This window comes from Sesamum indicum, linkage group LG9 (assembly GCF_026168435.1).
Source record: "Sesamum indicum cultivar Baizhima isolate 11 linkage group LG9, ASM2616843v1, whole genome shotgun sequence".
Taxonomy (NCBI): Eukaryota; Viridiplantae; Streptophyta; class Magnoliopsida; order Lamiales; family Pedaliaceae; genus Sesamum; species Sesamum indicum.
Genome location: NC_142665.1, coordinates 25,718,575 through 25,739,630, shown reverse-complemented (window position 1 = coordinate 25,739,630; position 21,056 = coordinate 25,718,575). Strand labels below are relative to the sequence as shown.

The window sequence follows — 21,056 nt, the reverse complement described above, 5'->3', positions numbered from 1 at the left end:
AGCAGGCCCAATTAATCTAGTATCCTTATTAGACTGGGCTAATAGTAATTCCTGAGTACATAGAAATCTTTAAGTCGTGTTTCAAGGTTTTTAAAGACAATCGTGTTGTCATCTGTGTTTTATGCATTACATATACAGAGCAACGGTAATTAATTCCTCCGAGAAGACACGACTCGATTTCCACACCTTATCAACAAAACTTATCCCACATCTTCTTCATGCATTCATGGAAGATCAATAACTACACTCTCCACAAGTCTTATCCAAAAACATTTATTTATAAAACCCTAAATGCATATAGGTGAAAAAGATGATATAGCCATCATTTGTTTCCGGGATGCATTGCAAACTGTGATCTTAATATGGATAATTACATGAAAACAATCAGTATCTTTGCATAAATTATTTATATATTTTGTATAATTACAGAAGTGATCCCTGACAAATAAAAACATAAATAGTTTATATAATGATGTTGATTTTTCGAAGTATATATATAATTTTCTAAAAAAAATGATATAGGTAATTATAAACAAGGTAAAAATAATTTGTATAAACAAACTAATAAATCAACTGGTGTAAATATAATTATCTCGTTTTAATATAGATGTAATCTCCACCCCAATCTTGATCAGAACTCTATACTTTTGGTTTGAAACATTTTTTTTTTGCGTAAATTGTATAGAACATAGGAATTTTCAATTAGCGATTTCCCTCATCGCAATAATGCTCAAACCGAGGCAGCTCAACAGGGACTATCTCTTCCTGAAAATTAAATGAGCCACAGCACATGTTGCCCATTTTTCCCTATATAAGTAGGGTGCAGCTTCTTTTCCTAACCATCCACACAACAATCAGAAAACATTTCACATTCTCTGCATAAAAACACATTTTACTCGGAAGATGCCGACGACCACTGTGAATGATGTTGCGGAGAAAACTGAAATGTTGGAGATTGATCCCAACAGCAGTGTGGCTTTGAAGTCGACAACAAAAGATATGGGCAACAAGCAGGAGACGGAGAAGCTGGAAGGAGAGAATGAAAACAAATCTGTGGGAAAAGAAGAGAAGAAAGAGCAAGAAGAACCAACCAAGGAGGCAATGAAGGAGAACGTGCCAGTTGAGGTTGAAGCCAAAACTGGAGTATCTTTCCCAGTTATGCTGGCTGACGGAAAGCGGCTGAATGCCGTTGGTCTGAGAAAGAAGAGCATGATTGGCGTTGGCATCAAGATATATGCCTTTGGTACTTACCCATCACAAAACTCCTTTGTTTTATTTGATCATATATATCATGCATTTTCATGCCAAATGGACATTCATTCACACGTATACCATGAAGTTTAAGCAGCAAAGAAACAGAAAAAGCAGCAAAAATCGACTTATACATGTCCAATTGCAGGGATATATGCAGACAATGAGAAACTCAAAGATCTCCTGAAGACAAAAACTGGGAAAGCACCACCTAAACCAACGAAGGAAATGTACCAAATGGTGATCGACAGCAATGTGGAAATGTTGGTACGATTAGTTATTGTTTTCTCTGGCCTAACTATGAGTATGGTAAGGAAAAGCTTCGATGAAGGCCTGGGAGCATCCATCAAGAAGCTTACAGGAGGGAAGAATGAAGAGCTCACAAAAAGGTATAATTGCCTTTTGATGAAATTGTTTTTGACTGGCAGGAAAGAAAATTAAAATAAAAAATCATAACCCGAAAGGCTGACCATTTTTATCTATCAATCCCAGGATTATGGGAGAAGCATCAGATGACATAAAACTGACACCAGGGTCTGTGATTGAGATATCCAGGCTTCCAGGATATACACTCCAAACAAAAGGTAAAACAAGTGGTGAACTTATCATCCGACATTTATTGGAAAAGTACCAGTACAAGTAAACTCATTTGATCTTTTTCCTGTAACGCAGTTAAGGATGAGGTCGTAAGCACAGTCGAAAACGAACTGCTTTGCAGGGCATTCATGTACATGTATCTGGGAGAAGATCCTTTTGACAAGGAAGCAAAGGAGAAATTTGGGACATCCCTGCTTTCGCTTTTCTAAGGAAAAATGACTAGGTCTGCTCTGCTGAGGAATAAAACTTGAAGTCCACTATGTAGCACCTAATAATTTCTCAAATAAGCAAGTAGTGAGAAGAAGGAAGTTCATGAACATCCCATGTGTCAAAGTTTCAATACTTTCCATATTGGCATTTGAATATGTAAGATCCTACTTATTTCTGCAACTAATTAGAAGAACAAAAAACTTAGTGGATGTAAATGCATGTATTACATTTCTAAGGTTGTTAGGTACCATATCCTTGTTATGAAATAAAGAAGTGCAATGACAGGATGAGCACACTTCCCTTCGTTAGATACAGTACCAAACAATCCACACATAATTAAAGAAAAGATGAGGAAGCTCATCGAACAACATGCAAATGGATTAGGATGGCCACAGACATAACAAGCAGCTCATATACCCATATATATATACTACTACTTAAATCACCAAAAGATGTTACGCCAGAAATGGTTGTCTGCATACAGAGACCCCAAAAAAAGAAACAAATAGAAAAAGGAAAAGAAGAAAGGAAGAAAAAAACAAACTCATACTATACATAATGCAAAAGATGAGTGATAATAGAACCTCAAGTGCACCAAATTCAATCACTTGAACCCAAGAACTTTCCGAGGATCTAATTGTCCACTGCAGTAACTTGAGGAGACAGCTGTCAGCTCTTGACGGCCCTTCCACTCTTCACAGGGTTTCAAGGCTATAGGCGTTTCAAGAGAAGCAGAATCAACGCATAACATTGTTTTGTAATCCTCATCGCCGAAATCTGGAATAGCCTTTGCTTTCTTGTCCCAAGGGTTCCATACAGCTGCGCACCATAGTCACAACTATTAAAACAGTTTCCAGGAACGGTTGTGAAGCTTCGAATAACAACATTAGAGGGCAGTTGAGAATAAAACCTGCATCAGGCATGCCTTCTTTGCGAAGTACAAAGGTTCTCTTCTTCTCATGGTCTATTACGGCTATCTTTGTTGGAGTGTATAAATACACTCGGTCAATCTATTAAGAGATAGAGAACATGCTAAAAAGTGCACTGAAAAGTTTGAAATTCAGAAGAATCTTTGCAGATACAAAAGTTTTGAGCTCTAACAGAACGAACTACATCTAAAGTAATTGCAAGTGTGAAATCACAGCCCCAATAGATATGCAAGTGTGAAATCACAGCCCAATAGATATGCAAGTGTAAAAACACAAACCAAAAAGAGAAAGAAAGTGAAACAGGTTACCTCCCCATCAAAAGTAATTGCATCTGCCTGCTCTGTGTACCTTTCTCTTTGTAACAAATTATCAAAGTAGTCAAGTGTCTCCAAGCCCTCAACACGCACTTCACTGCAAATTAAACAGCATCATGCAACCTATCTGAAAAGGATAACAAAGTATCTAACAGATTTAGATTTAACTAGGAAAATAAAGAGAGTTCCTCATCAACGCAAAACAAGCTGATGCGTGAATGCACTTCGTACCAAATAGGGTTGAATTTAAACACAATAAAGCATGTGGTAATAACATATCAACCATGCCAGCAAGAAGAATATCTAGTAAGAGATGAGAAAAAACCTGATATCAGATACAGATAGATAATTGCACAAAGCAAATGTGAATGAGAATGCCTTGCTATCAGTGTTCCGCACACGAGGGATCACGGTAAGCTTGCCAGCACTCAGAGAAATTCGCATACGTAACTCAAATCTGCGATCACCACCAGAACCAATGTGAAAACTGGACAAGAATACACAAATTACCATAGCTAATGCAGACATCTCATGTTCTCCTCACCTATGTGGCCAGGACTTTAGATCCTCTTCTGTGGATTTTAGCATCAGATCCACGGTTGACTGGTTGTTGGCTGGGGGCAGAGGTGAAGGAGAACTGTCCAATGACCACATTCTATTCCTTACGAATCCAGGTTGCTCCATTGAACCAAGATTTGAGAACTAAAATGTACATATAACAGATGAGAATTCAACTGGCAAGACAGAAGATGTAAATGTTTGGCTTGTTAAGTTAGTGTTTCACCTGTGGGAAGCAAATGGATATTCCACCCCTGACAGGCTTACCTGGCTTCCATAAAGCCTGATGAACAACATGAAATGCACATTTACCATAAGTAAAAGTATATTATATTATTGAATGTCATAACATGGATGCATAAATCTGAACGCGCTGCTCCACGATTAAACAACCACTGTCAGCATTTCCAACTGCAGTTATACACAGAAAGAAAGATACACCAAAACAAAATTATCCACCCAACAGCTATTACAGATCTTCAATGCCTTCTCCCTGACAACTTACTCACGTCTTTTTATGATAATTAGATGCTAAATGATTACAAAAGTTCACCTTATTGGTCGTGAAGAGCATCTCTTCTCTTTTTTCATTCTTCCAAGAGACCACCTGCGCACCATACAAAAGGACCTGGAACAACAAAAAAGGAGTAGGATTAGATTTGTTTCCGATCCTCATCCAGGATACGAAGACTAATTCATCATGGCTAAATTTGTTTCCACGCGTAAACAGAAAGCAAGTTTGTCGTTTTTGCATATGCGAACAAGGACGAGCCGATTGTTAATACAGAGCATGCACAAACTTATTGGTAATCATCAGAACATTAATAAAAATTACTTTTCCAAGGTTTCAACTCAGAATTGCATCTCAGAATCCCTAACTGCAAAGCAGGAAGGAGAAACGATGAATTTTCAACGCCATGATGCAACAATTTCATCAACCTATTCATTAGCATAATAATGATTTTCACACAAAAAATAATACATACTACATGGCCACCAAAATATACGAACCTCAACCGTAGAGCCAATGGGCTCCGACAATATAATCCGAGGGGATCCATCACCGTCCTGAATTACATTAGCCATCGTACTTATTTCGCCGGAATCGCACAGAATTAGGCTGTACCTTTTCCTTCCTCCACCCCAGCTACGCACTAAACAAAAAGATACCGCGAAATCAAAACCGAAACAGAAATGAGAAAAAACCACGGATCAAACTCGCGCAGATGCGGACAGGAAAAAAAATGAAAATCATGGATTTCACGCCTCAAACACCTAAATTAATTATCATTATATATTAATTTATATAATCGGAAACGAAAGAATTAAAAAAAAAAAAAAGAAATATATATATGATATCTGAATGATTAATGGAAAAAAGAAATAAAAAAATGATGGAGATGAAAGTGAATCACACATTTGGCGTTAAAGGAATTTGAATAGACGAATAAATTAATCAGAAATCGGCTTCGAGTTTGAAGAACTGTCCACCAACTTTTGAGTCCATTTTGTATACGGAAGTCGCACAATAATAATAACAATCATGCAATAATCGAATCACATAGGATGGATGGATGGATGGGATGGATATAGCCATTATCATACATACATCAAATCTTATTTTTTATTTGGAAATTTCCTTATTCCAAGTTGTTGAAAGTAAGAGGGAAAAAAGAAATTGTTTGAATAATAATGAATGAATGAATGGGCCCACAATCTTACTTCAAATTTGGGCCTCTGCCCCACATCTTAACACTTGGAGTTGGGCCTATGCCTCAGCCTCACAATTTATACCATTTCCACCTCATATCTTTTCTTTTTTTAAATAATAATCAACTAACTATTTACTATTAATAATTTGATTTGCAAAAGAAGCATAATTGACATAAAAAAAAAAAGAAAAGTAGTTATGTTGAGCATGAGATGAGATGACACCAAAAGATCAATTTAGAGTACAAATAAATTGTTAGCACATAAATGAGGTGCGTTATAGTTGAGACTAATAATTTTCTAGGCATCCAATAGTGAGTAAGGATTTATAAAGAATAAGGGTTGATCATACTGCAATAAATTGGTGATAGAATAAGGGGTTGTGTTGTGGGCTGCCCACAGTTTTGAGGGGTGCATGCATCTATTTAGGTATGTGAACATAAGTGAGCAGTCAAAGCAATAGGGAAGGGCAGACACCACATGACTTCCCGAATGCCATATACTGATAATGGGTAGGCTAAGATTTTATTTAAATTAGTATAATTTGCAGAGTAAAAAAACTGAGTTTGGATTTGATCCTACCCAAAAACTGGGTTTTGAGTTGGATTAATGAAATGAACATCTTTGGACATTAATCTATATCAATATTCATGTATATTTTAGGGTATTAGGCGATCATCCATACCCATGGATCTTTAGGATATTAGACCCTATCCATATCTACTCATTTAATTTTATGAATTTAGGATAGAATAGAATCTCTTACACATTATATAAGGTATGAATATGAAGATTATTTTCTGAATATAAATACGACAATACCCTATTTATTAACAAGCTGAGAGTAAGATATTCCTCGATTTCGGAACCCAACCCATATATGCTCATTCTCATTGCTCTCTCCCTCTCCCTCTTTTTTTTTTTATTTTTTATTTATATCTATTCTTTGCTGCTGCAGTTACAATTTTCGAAGCAAGCAACCACATCACCCACTCTGCTTCACGCACTATTTTATCCATTTCTGACAAACTTTGTAGCGTTCAATTCCGAGATTCATGTATTATAAAATATGACATCTCTTAAACATATATTGTTGCAGGCAAGAAATATGTTGTCACCAGTTTTCTACTTTTTCTTACATTCAATGAATATTGTTATGATTATCAATCTATATTGTATATTAACTGGGGGCATATTTAATGATCATCATTGGTGGCTAATATGTGTATAGACTAAAATACTTTTAAATATCTTTTTTTTTAAAAAATTAGTTTTCTAATCAACAACTTTTTTATTTTCATGCATGTTTGTTTAATTAAGGTTGATACATTTCAATAAATAAATATAGTAAAAATTTTAAATTCGCTTTAATCTTGTAATTATATAGTCATCAAGTTTAGTCTTATATGCATTTTCAGTTTTAGTTTTATATGTTATCCAAACTTGAGAAATGGTAGTCCTGTATTTAAATAAAACACATTCAACAATTAAATAGATATGATGTTCTTGAAAAAAGAAGAATGAGTGATTTTGAAGATGATGAATAGTGTGTAGGAAGGTAGGAGTGGGTTTATTAAAATAATAATATTAGAGTCGTTCCCGGGGAACAACTTTAAAGGCTGACGCCGATTTCTTCTATATATGGAAACTCTGAGATTCATATTTCCTATTTCCAGTTTTAACTGAAAAAGAGAGTGAGGAATTAGAGCGCATTGCTTCTTACTCAAACAACCCAAAAAGCAACAACCCCCTTGCAATTGCATCCTCTACAAGCCACTCCCCATTATAATTCCACTTCACTCTTTTCATACACAACAAGAAGCAGAGCAATGGCAGAAGAAGCAGCCCTTGAGTTTGGTGAAAGAGAAGCTCAGATTTCGGCTGCCAGAGATGTGGGCAAACTCAGCAGCAAGCAGAAGCAAATATTAGCTGAAAAGGGACTCATTTCTCAATTGGTTTTCATGCTTCATACCCAGGATTATCAATCTGTTGAAGCTGCTCTCTTTGCTCTCCTCAATCTTGCCTTTGGCAGTGAAAGGTTGCTACCAACAATCCCTCCTCTAAATATCATTAACACAATATTCACCCTACTGATTCTGTCATCTGCGGCCTGTTAATCTGCAGGAACAAACTTCGCATAGTAAAATCTGGGGCTATACCACCAATATTAAAGATCCTCCAATGCCGGAACGAGTCGTTGCTCCAACTCGCACTCGCCGCCCTCTTGGTCCTCTCTTCTTGCTCTGGAAATAAGCCTGAAATCGCATCTTCCGGTGCTGTTCAACTTCTTATCCACCTTTTGGCCTCGGAGTTTCCCATTGGCCAAAGCATCAGCCATCAGGCCAAGCTTGATATCATATCCACGCTACACAATCTCTCAAGTTCCCCCCAGATCATCCCCTCAATCGTTCTTTCCGGTGGCTTAATCTCTCTAATACAACTTATTCACGAGTCCGATAAATCATCCGACATAGCAGAGAAGGCGATGGCGTTGCTACAATCAATCATTTCTTCCTCAGACATTGCCTTAAATCAGGTACTAAACAAAAAAGTTTTGTTAACTTTGCTTGTTCACGTCCTAATCCCATTCAGTGAGAATTTTGAAATTATGAGAGGAGAATTAATTAATATTTAATATGTTCAGGTTTCTGAAATGGGCGGGGCGACCAGGGTGCTGGTGGAGGCCGTAGAGGACGGGACTGGGCAGTGCAAAGAGCACGCGGTGGGAATTCTTGAGCAGATATGCAGAAGCTGCGGAGAGAGATACAGAGGGATGATTCTGAGAGAAGGGGCAATGCCAGGGCTCCTCCAGCTTAGCGTTGATGGATCACGTCAGGCTAGAGAGAAGGCAAAAGATTTGCTTTTACTGCTTAGAGATTGCTCTCGCGGTGGATCGTCGAGGGTTAAGCAGTCCAAGAGAGTTTTGTTTGAAGAGGTTATGAGACAGATTGATGGAGGTGGGAGAGCTGGAACTTCTATTCAGCTGGTAGAGGAGATGATTGCCAAACTTAGGACATGATTTTCTTTTATTTTAGTTCTACATCATGGTTTATATTTGCCTTAAACTATGATATATAGGTTTTGGTCTTCGGTCTGTACAGGAATATAGTTAAAGGAAAATTTTCTTGGTGTTACTAAAATTTTAGTTCCTATAGTAACACCTCAATATTATATCATTTCATAGCTAGTTTTCGCTTACTCATTATCAAGAACCAGACAACATAGTATTTTTCCTCCCTTGGTATACAAGAAGTAGAAAGGATGTTTCTCAGTAGCAATCAATTACCACATATTGTACAAGAACTTAGGCTTCAAGTCTCATTTTACCAAACCCGGCTTCTAAGTCAAGTTAAGACCCACGTTTGGTAAGATTAGTCATAAGGGTCCCTCAGATTGTGATGCTCTGAAATTCCTGGTCCAGAATATAACAATGTTTGATCTTTTTTATTCAACTATGCATGCTTAAGTTGGAAGTGCTCAATTTAAGGGAATGAGGAGTTCAGCCAAATTAATAATGAACCGCAGCAAACTTGTTCAGTTAATGGAACGTTGAGAAATTTGTATTCCTTCCAATAAAGCAAGAATCCTAGAAATAAAATTCAATCAAGTGGATGGAAACCATCTCAACGAATACAAAAAGATCAACTAGAAGAAATCGATCTCATAGTAATTACCCGAAGGCTTAACATCAACACCTTGCACCTTTCCTGCTGCTGCTGCTGCTGGTGCAGGTGGTCCTGCATCGTGCATTTTGAACGGTGGCGGTACATCCGGAGGGCTGGCACAACGTATCAGAGCCCAGTTCACGCTCTGGAAAAATGGATGCTGCTTGATTTCAGTCGCTCCACGCCTGTAAGCAAGACGATGTTGTGGCTCTTTCACCAGCAACCCTCTGATTAAATCCCGTGCAGCAAAGCTAACTGATGGTGATTCTGGGAACCTTAGTGGTTGCCCGACAACATTAAATAAAGTAGCCCGATTCCCAGCTCCCTTAAATGGTGTCCTACCAAACAAGAGCTCGTATAGAAAAATCCCGAACGTCCACCAATCCACTGCGCTGCCATGGCCTTCGCCTTTGATAATTTCCGGTGCTAGATATTCATGTGTGCCAACAAAAGACATGGATCGAGCATTTGTGGGCTCAGCTATCAGTTCTGGAAGAGGGGTGATCTGATTGTGTATTTCTGTCTTTGGCTTGGACTTCTTTTCTTTCTTGGACTTGCCCAGAAACCGTGGGCCAAAGCATGTGGGTTGGATACAAGCAGGCTGGACGACGCACGACGGTTCCATGCAAGCAGGTTGAACGCAGTATCCTGAGCTCTTGGATTCCGAGTTGGGATTCGAGGACTTGACTAAGGTTGGGCTCACAGCACACCTCAAGGAGAGGTCAAAATCGGAGAGCATTATATGTCCATCTTCCCTCACCAGAACATTTTCTGGTTTGAGATCTCTGTATATGATTCCAAGCATGTGCAAGTATTCTAAAGCAAGAAGAACTTCAGCCAAGTAAAACCTGAAATATTGGAATAAGATAATGTATGCTTTAAACTTGCCTTCACTTGATTTAAATAAATGAACAGATATTATTAATTGAAACATCCTGCAAAAAAGATGATTGGGCTGGGGTAGTTAAAGAAAAAAATGATATAGAAATTAAAGAAAAAAACCACAAGTCAATAAATTTAGCACTGGCATATCCACAGAGGAGAAGTTCCAAAATCATGTTGGAGTTTAGCCTACCATTGAAAATTATAAACTGACAGTTCTATAGCCATTTTATCCCATATATTAAGGCTCCTTAGGCAATCAAATTAACCTCAGTACAGATGTATATGTTTCTTGATGTTCACCTATTTCAAAAGTGGTACTTATTATGATGAATCTGGGATGATATATGAAAAAATGAAAGTACAGAGTCACTCCTGAAGGTTTATTCACAAAAAGTATCAGACAACTCCAGTATTTCGTCAAATATTACCTGGCAGCATGCTCTGGGAAAAACTTCCCAGGTTGTTTCTGCCGAAGCGCATGCAAATCTCCCCCAGGGCAAAACTCCATCACCAGGAAAGACAATTTTTCCGTCTCAAAGTGAGTATACAAGGTAGGAAGAAAGGGATGATCCAGAGATTGTAGAATCTCTCTCTCAGTCTGAGCTCTCAGAATCTTTTTCCTACTCGCTAGAGCTTCTTTATCCATCACTTTCATGGCAAAATAAGTTCTTGTGCCTATCAGCTCTGCCAGATGAACACTCCCTATGTCCCCACATCCCAATCTCTTGAAAATCCTGAAATTTTTCAACTCCAGTGCCCCATTGTTTCGAGACCGGACGGCTTGAATTGCTTCCCATCTTACATCATTTGATTTGTGTGGTTTGTACAGAGCACTGCTAAAACTACTAGAGCTGCTCTCATCGCTAACATCGCTGCCAGTGCTGCCTCTATAAATACTAGTTTTCCTACTCTCAATAAAGTCACATGAGTTGCTAACTTCCCCACTTTCACCAGATTTCCCCACACTGCTAGCACATTCGCTCACTTCAGTATTCGTGAAGCTCTGTTTAGCTTCAGTGTACTGTGCGGCAGAGTAAAAACTGCCTTGAGGGCTTGGACAGTAGCTCATTCCTGATTTAGATTGTAACTGAAGATGCAACTGGTCAAGAGCTCCTTTAGCTGGCAATGTAGCAAAATTTGCTGATTCCACAATGCCATTGGAATTGCAAGTCTTGGCATCATCAACTGGTTGCTGGATATTATCACTGCTATCGGATTTCATAGATAGCTTGTGAGTATTTTCGTCCTCCATTTTGCCATCTCCATCACCACTGCTAAAAAGTTGCTCTTTTTCTTCTTTGAGTATGCTGTTATCTCCATCTTTTTGCATAATGGGATGGGCAGTTTTGTAGGTGAGTTTCGAAACGTCCATGGATCCAGACGGAGAATAGGTAGTCTTCATAACATGATCCTTGGGAAGTGCGTGAGATCCAGATGAGCTCCCTTCATATCTATTTTGTTGTATAGATGGAGGGTGGGGAGGACGACTTTTGCTGGGTGCAAAAGAAGAATTATGTTCTACATTAACAACCGAATTGGAACTCATCTGTAAGGAACCAATTCCCTCAACGAGTGATTCTATTGTGACAGCTGGCATAATCACTGCAACATATCACCACCAAGTGGAACAGAATTAGACTACATCAAGTTCAAGCAGTAATGAAATGGTTGTTTCTCAGGAAAAATTTGATTCAAGAATCAAATATTTCGGTAGAGCATATTAGGTGACTGAATTCATGGAGCCATTTGTCCAAGGAGGCTGAATGGGACCACCAACAGCTCTCCTACACTGAAAGCAACTCTTGTACATTATAGAGAAAAAGAGAACATAGACCTAATTTAAGTATACATGAATCCATAAGAAATCTTTCTTCTGTCAATTCTTTTTTCCTGAAACACAAGAGAATGCCAAAACCAGTAATGCCCAGAAAAACCAGTGTCTCTTCAAACACATCTACCCCATTAACCAAGAAAAGTAAAAGAACCCCAAGAATTCCCCAGACAAAGATAAAGCTCTTCTTGATCATAAAGTGATTCAATTCTTGTGTCCCATTACATTCAAGATTCTTTTTCTACACCAGCATTACCAAATAAACTAACACCAACTAAAGAAAAAGCAAATCCCACACAAAGAAAACAGTAAAAAGAACATGGAGCGATTCTTGATTTACCTTATCAGAGAATTCAAATGGCTGAACAATCTTTCATCACCCTTGATAAATAACGTACGCTTTGGCATAAACTATGACAAAAAGTAAATGAACTTTGTATTGGATAACAGCTTTACTGTTTTTCCGACATTGTTGTGCAAGTCCTTTTCAGATCCGATCAAAACAAGAAACAGATTTTGATAGATAAACCACAGCAAATCAAACCAAGAAAAAGAAGAAAAGGAAAAAGACTGAGTCACAAGATAATAGTAATAATGATAAAGCCAGTGAAGATTTTCTTTTCTCTGTCGTTTAAGGAGTCAAAATGGTAAGGAGAAAAGAACAAGAGAAAATAAAGAAAGTAGCCCGGAAACTGAAACTAAGTTCACAAGCAAAACTATAAAAGTAAGAAAAAAGGAAAAGGAGAAGCAGAAAAGGCAACAAGGGAGTGGAGGTTTCTTGTATATTTGCTTGTATGAAATGAAATTGAAGGCCGCCTTTACTCTGTCAAGAACCTCTCGCCGTTAAATCTCCACCATTTCTTGTTCTTGTAACGCTCTCTTTTTTTTCTCGTTGTCTGTGTGTAGTACAAAATACAGTATGCACTTCTTGTTTTTCATGAAGGGAGTAAATGCGCTCGCGCACACACACACACACACTCTCTCTTTCTCTCTCTCTTCCTCAACTGTAAATCTGTATAGACACCAACACCATGGAGTTGATCTTCTTTTTCCTTAAAGAAATACTAATACTTGAAACCATAGTGCAACACACTAGAGATTCTCTCTCTCTCTCTCTCTCTCTCTCTCTCTTGTTTTTCCTTTTTTATTACATTAAATTGATAATATGTCTCGTAGTCTTTTCTCAATGCAATGGCAATTATTATTATAGACAACCCCAAAAAATAAAATAAAAGATAATGATAGGAGAGAAATTATTATTTGACTTTGGATACAAATATTTGGTGATATATAGTAAAAAAAAAAAAAAAACCAAGCAATAATGGGGAGAAATAGTGATGGGAAGTTAGGATCATACTCTATAACTCGTGAAAGACATTTATTATCATTTTCAAATATTATTATATTTTTTTTGTATCTCTCGTTATCAAACACTCCGAAACGGGACAACCCTCAAAGTGGGCCGTCCCAGAATTCCCATGCATATTTCCCTTAACACTGCCGCAAATTACTTTCTTTCTTTTTCTTTTAATCTTTGGCAGTAATTTATCAATAAAATTACGATTATCGAAAACCCAAGTCACAAATAATTCTTCTCAATTGAAAACTTTTAAACAATATAAAACTTTATTATATCATTTAATATATATACTAAAAAAAGATCTAATATAAAAAATATCAAATCAATATTTTCGATGGGATTCGAATTTCAATATATGAAATTTTAGACTTCGACCTTATCATTTCAGCCAAATATCGTTAAAAATATGTATAATCAATCCCTTTTTACTCTCATTCGACCAAAAAACAATTATATTACATTCGATTTTTGTGTTTATAAGGAAAATAATAATCAGTAAGTAATTAATATATTTACATACATAATTAAAGAATTATGATACAGATAATTTTATAACGTCTTGAATTATGGAGATTTGTGATGGATTAGTTCATAATAACCCAAAGGAACTGGGAAAGGGAAAAAGAAAATAAGTTACAATTAAATATTACTCATACTGATATTAGTAATTTATGATAGAAAATAGAAAAGAGGTATGATAATGAGTAATGACAAGGGATTAAGTGAATGCACATATATTTATGAATGAATAGCGAAAATAAAGAGGAGTCACATGCATGCACGTGAATGAGGAGCGTCGCATGTGGACCGCTGCCAATCGTCCGTCCCATTATTACTATAAATAAATAAATTGTTACAGTTCAAAATACATTACACACCCTAATTCCTAAGCCCTTGTAATTTTGAATTATGTGCGTCTCATCTCATAAAATAAGTGATTAAATAAAGAACAAAATAAATGGGTCCTGTTAAATTAAGCTATTATGATTAATTAACTAATGTATAGGTCAATGCTCCAACTACGCAAAGTCTAGCTTATCTTCTTGATTAAACATCAATGAAGAATTTAAAACATAGTCATTTTATTATTAAAATTGTATTTATATAGTATTTTTACTCACATTAGAATATGTAATACATTCTTAATATTGTGACCAAATTGGCGAAAATAATCCGTATTTGTTTGAGACAACAAAAATTTTATCCTCATACTTGGATAAACTTACCACGAGTAATTCGCATTTCTTGCCCAATCAATTTTAGTTTTCAAGTACATTTTTGTTTAATAATTAATGAAAAATGTGTGCAAATGCACGTGAGACTGCTAACTCCTCTGTTACTTATTGGACGGAAAATGCATGTAAAAATTAAAATTGAGAAATTTTTCAATTTATAAAATACAATATGAGAAACCGTAATATGAAATTGAATTGAAAAGAATCGTGCCATATGGGATAAAAAAATGTGATTTCCCTTCTTACGGTGCAAGAGAAATGGTGTTAATACACCAGCAATGAAGCAAGTGGGAGAGAGAGAGAGAGAGGACATGAATTCATGTACAGACACAATAAGAACAACTTAAATTTCAGGCATGACCTATGTTTTCTCTCTACTTCATCATTGACCATTTTTTCTTAATTTCATGTTCCCAAATGACACGTCTATCAGAGTAGGGATTCCAGCAAAAGTAAGAAATGGACAGAGGAGATTGGTATGTGGTAATAGAGAAATAAATCTGCATGTAGAGGAATGGGGAGACAGTTTAGTTGAGTAGGGGGCCACTAATGTCACCAATCAATGTAACATGTTTAAGAATAATCATATGCAGAGTGCATCTTGATATCATTCTTATCTTGCTTTAAATGTCATAATGAACTTTAAATCTCTCTCATTTTAACCCCCCATGCATGATTTCACAAGTCTTCTTGGAGGGGCTGTTAACCCCTCTTCATCATTTACTTGGTGGGTTCTGGAATTTGTTGCTGCTTCAGATGGAGTAACACTGTAACTCTCACTTAATGAATGGTGGAGATGCTTCCAAACTAGCAGATGTTATATGAAATCTACCATCTAGCATATTAAAAAATCTAAAATAGAAAAACAAAAGGCAAGACTTTTAGTATTCAAGATCTCATTATTGAGCTCATTACCAGCACATCACATGATCAGAGTAGCCAATAATTTAGACCCGCAATATCAGACCATGAGCTATGTGGGAAAGGAATCAACAATTGGGAGCACTAATTCAGTAGCCCAAACCGCAAGATAAAAAAAAGGCCAAAAAAGTGAAAACTACAAGTAGAGGAATGCTTTGATTTATTTATTCCTTCATCATTATCTTTTCTATTCTTTATTTTCTTGGATGGTGGCGGAGCAGTCTAATTCAGTCAGATGATAACACAACAAATGCGGCACAGGGTTCATCGACTATTTATAAACAATGGTACTTCGTGAGTTCACCCTGTAGATGGTTCGTTTTGTAAGCTGAGAAACCGAGAACACAGATGGTATCTCCTAGAGCCTCGGAAAACAGGTATTTTGACTAATGATTCTGAATTGATGCATTTAGACTGGCTTAAGTTTAACTGCTGACAACTGATACCAACAGAACAGAGTGCTGGCAATTAAAATCCTAGAGGTGGTCTGAAAGGTGAACCTAACAAGGTGCTGACTTTCAAAAGCAGTGGAAGGGTGATGCACTGAAAATTAACTTGTGGCAGATTGACAAATAATTTACATACAACTGCAACTGATAACAGAGCAACTCATCGATATTAAATAAGAATTCACAGTCTTCCTCCATGTACATAACCATCTCAAATGAAGGTCAAAATCAAGATTGTTCCAGCAAACTTTCTAAATACAAGTTTAATATATACCTTCCTGTCGACAATACATCAAGCCTTTTCTCACTAGGCTCATATTTTCCTTTCCTGAGCTGATAACGATGAGTTACAGCTGAAATAGTATAAGTTTGGCCTTCTATCATCACACTCTCACCACATTGCAGGTTCTGCCATTAGAAATGAGTAGTTAGATAGATGTTATCAAATGCTATTTGCACTGCATAATTGCAAATGACCCATGATTGATTCACAAATTACAGGGGACTAAAATCAGCTCAATTTGATAAGTAAACTGGCTTCTTATTTAATTCCTAGCACCGAATTTACAAAAATGAAAGGTCTTTTATTGCAGGCTTCTTCTCTTCTGTTAAGGCAGAAATGATATGCAATTAAACATGAATTCTCATCAATTGCAAAACTGAATACTCGCTAACAAGGACAGCCAACTTTCTCCTTGAACAGTTATAGTCCAAATATATAGAACTCTGCAAGACTTCCGTTCTCCAAATTATTCTGCTATATTCTGAATTGCATTGCAGAAATCAAAACTAAAAAACCCTTAGCAAGACCAGTAAACAGTCCTCTTATCTTCCCCACAAAGTCAAGCATCTGTTTAGCCAGATGTTGAGCACTACTACAATACAGACCATATAGTTGATGTCCATGCACAAAAGACAAAAATGAAAAGCAGACTTTCAATAAAGGGAAGGAGAAGCACTAGCAGGCTCCGCCTAGAAGCATTCAGTCAAGTATCCGACATCTGTATTTCCCCACATTGAATTTCCTTAATGCACAAACTTCAAAACGATGCAGCTCCAACAAACGGATATGCAGACTACAAACTAAGTTTAGAGTCGGACTATAGCCAGAGGGCAACAGATAAGTAATGAATATAACACACAAGACAAAGCAAATGCATTTGCATTTCATCTTAACAATTGAAACCCCTGGAAGCCCATCAAATCAAAATGGAAATATTAATCAATTTAACATTCTGTTCCAATTCTTCAATTCAATGAAACCAAAACCACGTAAACATATTCAGTAAGCTTACAGATGGAAAGCAGCGAATTCCGAGATTCTTGGGCGGAGGAGTGATTTCAATCACTTTATAAGGATAATTGCTTTGACCCCCTCTGTCTTTCTCCTTTTTTCTGCAGAAAACTTGCGGCATCTGCGTATCATGTGCTAAAAGTTATTACTTAAGAAAAATCCACGATAACTACTGAATACCAGAGTCGAAAGGTAACAGGATTATACCTTTCGCGACGTCGAGAAGCTAGAAACCATCGCCATTTTCCTGCAAGTGCTGCTTCTTTTTTTGTTTTTCCGAATTCTTGAATTATTATTTGGTATTCTTTTATTTCCCAGCAGTCTGCACCAGAAGCAATGGGAGAGCTGACGATATTTTTCTCTATTTCTGAGATCACTGGTTAAAAGCTAAAGCGTGTTTCAGAAGATCTGACAAACTTTCTGTTAAAACACGACGACGAGTTTGTGGCTGTGGTCTTCTTTAGGTCAATTTTAAATATGTTGGGAAAACAAACACATTTAGAACGAGTAGTTTACTATATACAGAAATTGCGTATGTACTCCCTATTCCCTTTGTTTATAATTGATAGTCATGAAGATTGTTTCATTTTATACAAACTGTTAAGAAGCTATATAGTAAGAATGGATATAGAACAAGCCATGTTTTTCTTCCGTTTCTTCGTGGTTCCTCCATCCACAATGTTCATTTAGCTTGCAGTATTCATATCTATGCCAACACTTTGCATTCACAATGAAGTAAATGCAACAGAAACTGTAGTTGGAGCTTTGCGACAACTTGACATATAAATTTCCTCTTACGTTTATTGGAGTTTATCTAATTGGGATGGAACTGCAATTTCAACCCAATTTCGACTTGACTCCACTCCAATTTAGATTGCGCCGATAGCACGTCCGCCCAAACCCAGATTTTTGCTCCGACTGAGAAATTTACTTCAACTAATATTTTCCAATACAAAGATAAAATGCAGATACATAGAGTAACGAGACAAGCTCTAGCAAAATTCCGTAGCACAGAAATGTTTACCTTCCGATCAACTCTAAGTGAGATCTTATCTCTTATTTTGCTGCATGCAGCAATTTTCAGTCGTTTCTCAGCTGCTGTGATCGACAAATAGAATATGGATTTGGAAAATAGAGAGATATGGTGTTAAGCTCTAATGTGGTTCCGCTCAATTCTGAGTTCCTAGATGTACCTGGAGGCTGACCAATATTAAGTAAATCTAATGACTGATAAACTAACCATCCAAGAATCAGGTTCACTTCTTCCCAATAAAACAAAGGGCTGGAAGCAACCATCAAATCTTCATACATAACAGTTCAGAAATGAGAACAGGGAATCCTATTTGAACAAATAATAAGCATCTTATATCCTTGGACAAGGTTTTCTGATGACTCTAAAACTAAAAATGATTTTACTCTTTTAACATTTAAATTCTGCTTTATCTTCCATAAGGATGGTACCTTCCACTCCCAGCACCACCATAGCCGCCTCTACTTCCATAAAGTGCACCACCTCCACTACCGCCTCCATAGCCGCCACCAAAACCAGCATCATAACCACCTCCATAGCCACCTCCAAAACCAGCAGCACCACCACCACCACCATAGCCAGCATAACTATCACCTGGCCCAGCGTAATCACCGCCTAGATCATAACCTCTACCAAAGCCACCCCCAAAACGACTAGAGTATCCTAATGAGGGGTCTGCCCTTAGACCTCCATAACTACCGGCACTATATCCTCCATATGCACCAAATTCACCTCCACCATATCCACCGTATCCACTAGCTCTACCTCCATATGCTCCACCCGATCTATAAGAATCGGAACCAAAACCACTGCCACCAAATCCACCACCACGATATCCTCCATAAGTCTCACCATATCCTCCACCAAATGCAGCTCTAGAATTAGTTTGACGCCTGGATGGAGGCGGTGGAAGATTAGGCTTCTTAGGCTCTGCCTTCTTGATCTCAACCTACAAACACAGAGAACAAAAGGAATTAATAATTCTACGAATTAACATGCACTGTCTCAGACTGACAGGTTTTCAGAATTTGAGGTCAAAGAATTCATTTGATTGACTTCCAACTAAATGTAACCTTGTCTCAAGAAACAAACCAACTAAAATCAGGAAACTGCAGAGTATAAAATAATAAATTCTTGTTAGTAGTTAAGCATAATTTTTGCCCCTAATGCCACAGAACGACCTTAAAGACTTCATTTTCCCAAGTTCTATTTTTAAACAGAATACAATTTGGAGTTACATATTCAGGAAATCAGAACATTTATTGCTTTATGGATATGCACTAAAAGAATCATTTGTTAAAATGTATTCTACAAACCTGAGTTCCAGCAAAATCAAGCCGGTTACCATTAGCTAAGAGATCATCAACAGACTGTTCAGACTCAAACGTGATAAATCCAAATCCACGAGACCGACCACTAGAATGATCCCTCATAATCTGTTGCTCCTTCACCTCTCCAAAGTTTGAAAAGAAGTCCCTGAATTCATCTGGCACATAATACATGCAGCTAAATCAGTATCTCAAAATTTTTCCTTCCAAAAAATCACGGGGCCACTACTGAAGTCAGGACACATTTATTTTGTCCAAAAACACCTACAATCAATTACCTTCACCAACAGTTGTTGGAATCCCACCAACAAAAATCTTCTTAGTCTTAAAATCTTTGGAGTTAGCTCCTCTTGGTATAGTCCTCTTTATTTCTACCTTGAAAAATTACAAAGAAATACACACATAAGAAAACCAGCCCAACAAAAAAGACAAATTTAAAATGGTAATTAAAACAACAGCGCTACAAGTTAAAAAGAAAAATGAGTCGCCATACTTGCTTTCCATGAATAACGTGAGTGTCCTCAATGACTCTATCAACCACTGATGGGTCAGCATATGTCACAAACCCGAACCCACGAGGCTGCCCTGTTTTCCGGTCCTTCATTATCACAGAGTCTGTAATCTCTCCATATTTACCAAAATGCTTGATAAATTGAGCTGCATTTTCAATCAGAAATCGGAGATCAAGAAAAGCGGTAAGAATAAACATTAAGGCTCACTTTGCCTGGAAAAAACAGAACATAGAGTATTGTGAACTAAAATCAAACATATTGTCCCATCACAAAATAAGTATGACAACGATACTCTTGAAGCACGTAGTCGAATACTGTTCCTATTCCTAGATTTGGTTATTCCTTCCATTTTAGTGCTTCCGTCACTAAATTGAATCGCAACATAAACAAATGCAACAACAAAGAACGGGAGATGCTATTACCAGAAGTTGTTTCTCGAGCAAGACCTCCAATAAATATTTTACTACCTCGCATAAAACATTGAAACAGAAAATCAAACCTTTTATGCCGCAAATAGAAACAAAAAATAAATAAATAAAAAGCGCTTGTTATTCCCAAATTACCCAGGACTAGCTCCATCACCGGTGTGAGGATGAGAGGTATCGAAATTCACGTCAGGAGAGGTTCTGTCAACATCGTTAGCATCTCCGTCGGGCAGGCGTTCCAATTCGGTGGCATTTTGATGCTCGTCCATGAGTGAAGCAGGAGGGTTTAACGCCGGTAGAAGAAGCGCCGCGCCCGCAGCCGATAGAAGCAAGGGTCTGGAAGGATATGGGCGGTGTGTTATGGCGTTCGAATATTCGATGGCTATCGACGATTTTCAATATAGCCGAAACCCTAACAGCGTTAAAGGGGACCGTGAGATTGATTGGTCAATTGTTCGGCAGCTGAATTTTTATTTTCGCTTTTATATTTTAATGGAAAGCAAGCGTGCGAGACTACGCATCCACAAATAATAATTACGATTTCATAATTTT

General features: G+C 37.3%; 6 protein-coding genes across 7 annotated transcripts; 2 read left to right on the top strand and 4 right to left on the bottom strand.

Moving 5' to 3' along the window:
- Window positions 1–829: 829 nt before the first annotated feature.
- On the top strand, window positions 830–2,267 carry LOC105177087 (chalcone isomerase-like protein 1). Its single transcript, XM_011100111.3, has 4 exons — window positions 830–1,243; window positions 1,400–1,640; window positions 1,744–1,835; window positions 1,924–2,267. Exons 1-4 carry the CDS (start codon window positions 904–906, stop codon window positions 2,055–2,057), a joined length of 807 nt encoding a protein of 268 aa, XP_011098413.1. The 5' UTR covers window positions 830–903; the 3' UTR covers window positions 2,058–2,267.
- A 189-nt stretch (window positions 2,268–2,456) lies between these two features.
- On the bottom strand, window positions 2,457–5,434 carry LOC105177088 (putative glucose-6-phosphate 1-epimerase). 2 transcript variants are annotated; one of them, XM_088885340.1, is made up of 9 exons: window positions 5,277–5,434; window positions 4,871–5,013; window positions 4,413–4,487; window positions 4,086–4,142; window positions 3,846–4,003; window positions 3,627–3,758; window positions 3,296–3,398; window positions 2,969–3,068; window positions 2,457–2,877 (listed from the first exon to the last, which is right to left on the bottom strand). In XM_088885340.1, exons 2-9 carry the CDS (start codon window positions 4,943–4,945, stop codon window positions 2,663–2,665), a joined length of 915 nt encoding a protein of 304 aa, XP_088741466.1. In that variant the 5' UTR covers window positions 4,946–5,013; window positions 5,277–5,434; the 3' UTR covers window positions 2,457–2,662. The 2 variants fall into 2 exon arrangements, with proteins under 2 accessions (XP_088741466.1, XP_020554948.1); XM_020699289.2 differs by lacking the exon at window positions 5,277–5,434 and having other exon boundaries at window positions 4,871–5,071.
- A 1,764-nt stretch (window positions 5,435–7,198) lies between these two features.
- Window positions 7,199–8,740, top strand: LOC105177333 (U-box domain-containing protein 45). The gene is made up of 3 exons (XM_011100455.3): window positions 7,199–7,607; window positions 7,694–8,105; window positions 8,214–8,740. The coding sequence occupies exons 1-3, from the start codon at window positions 7,399–7,401 to the stop codon at window positions 8,586–8,588; spliced, it is 996 nt and encodes a 331-aa protein (XP_011098757.1). The 5' UTR covers window positions 7,199–7,398; the 3' UTR covers window positions 8,589–8,740.
- A 367-nt stretch (window positions 8,741–9,107) lies between these two features.
- On the bottom strand, window positions 9,108–13,121 carry LOC105177089 (protein kinase PVPK-1). The gene is made up of 3 exons (XM_011100113.3): window positions 12,291–13,121; window positions 10,548–11,721; window positions 9,108–10,082 (listed from the first exon to the last, which is right to left on the bottom strand). Exons 2-3 carry the CDS (start codon window positions 11,714–11,716, stop codon window positions 9,215–9,217), a joined length of 2,037 nt encoding a protein of 678 aa, XP_011098415.1. The 5' UTR covers window positions 11,717–11,721; window positions 12,291–13,121; the 3' UTR covers window positions 9,108–9,214.
- A 2,921-nt stretch (window positions 13,122–16,042) lies between these two features.
- Window positions 16,043–17,694, bottom strand: LOC105177091 (uncharacterized). The gene is made up of 3 exons (XM_011100114.3): window positions 17,417–17,694; window positions 17,211–17,330; window positions 16,043–16,323 (listed from the first exon to the last, which is right to left on the bottom strand). The coding sequence occupies exons 1-3, from the start codon at window positions 17,450–17,452 to the stop codon at window positions 16,144–16,146; spliced, it is 336 nt and encodes a 111-aa protein (XP_011098416.1). The 5' UTR covers window positions 17,453–17,694; the 3' UTR covers window positions 16,043–16,143.
- A 725-nt stretch (window positions 17,695–18,419) lies between these two features.
- On the bottom strand, window positions 18,420–20,969 carry LOC105177093 (RNA-binding (RRM/RBD/RNP motifs) family protein). The gene is made up of 6 exons (XM_011100116.3): window positions 20,643–20,969; window positions 20,502–20,542; window positions 20,061–20,224; window positions 19,846–19,942; window positions 19,556–19,725; window positions 18,420–19,188 (listed from the first exon to the last, which is right to left on the bottom strand). The coding sequence occupies exons 1-6, from the start codon at window positions 20,771–20,773 to the stop codon at window positions 18,649–18,651; spliced, it is 1,143 nt and encodes a 380-aa protein (XP_011098418.1). The 5' UTR covers window positions 20,774–20,969; the 3' UTR covers window positions 18,420–18,648.
- Window positions 20,970–21,056: the final 87 nt, after the last annotated feature.

Coding starts and splice junctions, on each gene's coding strand:
- LOC105177093 (XM_011100116.3), bottom strand. CDS start 20,773: ATGGACGAGCATCAAAATGCCACCGAATTGGAACGCCTGCCCGACGGA. Junction 20,543..20,642: donor GGTGATGGAGCTAGTCCTGG/GTAATTTGGGAA, acceptor TATGCGAGGTAG/TAAAATATTTATTGGAGGTC. Junction 19,189..19,555: donor TTGATTTTGCTGGAACTCAG/GTTTGTAGAATA, acceptor CTGTGTTTGTAG/GTTGAGATCAAGAAGGCAGA.
- LOC105177089 (XM_011100113.3), bottom strand. CDS start 11,716: ATGCCAGCTGTCACAATAGAATCACTCGTTGAGGGAATTGGTTCCTTA. Junction 10,083..10,547: donor TTCCCAGAGCATGCTGCCAG/GTAATATTTGAC, acceptor CCAATATTTCAG/GTTTTACTTGGCTGAAGTTC.
- LOC105177333 (XM_011100455.3), top strand. CDS start 7,399: ATGGCAGAAGAAGCAGCCCTTGAGTTTGGTGAAAGAGAAGCTCAGATT. Junction 7,608..7,693: donor CTTGCCTTTGGCAGTGAAAG/GTTGCTACCAAC, acceptor GTTAATCTGCAG/GAACAAACTTCGCATAGTAA. Junction 8,106..8,213: donor CAGACATTGCCTTAAATCAG/GTACTAAACAAA, acceptor TAATATGTTCAG/GTTTCTGAAATGGGCGGGGC.
- LOC105177088 (XM_088885340.1), bottom strand. CDS start 4,945: ATGGCTAATGTAATTCAGGACGGTGATGGATCCCCTCGGATTATATTG. Junction 3,759..3,845: donor CTAAAGTCCTGGCCACATAG/GTGAGGAGAACA, acceptor TGGTGATCGCAG/ATTTGAGTTACGTATGCGAA. Junction 3,069..3,295: donor CAATTACTTTTGATGGGGAG/GTAACCTGTTTC, acceptor ATCTCTTAATAG/ATTGACCGAGTGTATTTATA.
- LOC105177087 (XM_011100111.3), top strand. CDS start 904: ATGCCGACGACCACTGTGAATGATGTTGCGGAGAAAACTGAAATGTTG. Junction 1,244..1,399: donor CATCAAGATATATGCCTTTG/GTACTTACCCAT, acceptor GTCCAATTGCAG/GGATATATGCAGACAATGAG. Junction 1,836..1,923: donor ATATACACTCCAAACAAAAG/GTAAAACAAGTG, acceptor CCTGTAACGCAG/TTAAGGATGAGGTCGTAAGC.
- LOC105177091 (XM_011100114.3), bottom strand. CDS start 17,452: ATGGCGATGGTTTCTAGCTTCTCGACGTCGCGAAAG. Junction 17,331..17,416: donor GCTTCTCGACGTCGCGAAAG/GTATAATCCTGT, acceptor CATGATACGCAG/ATGCCGCAAGTTTTCTGCAG. Junction 16,324..17,210: donor GAATTCGCTGCTTTCCATCT/GTAAGCTTACTG, acceptor TTCTAATGGCAG/AACCTGCAATGTGGTGAGAG.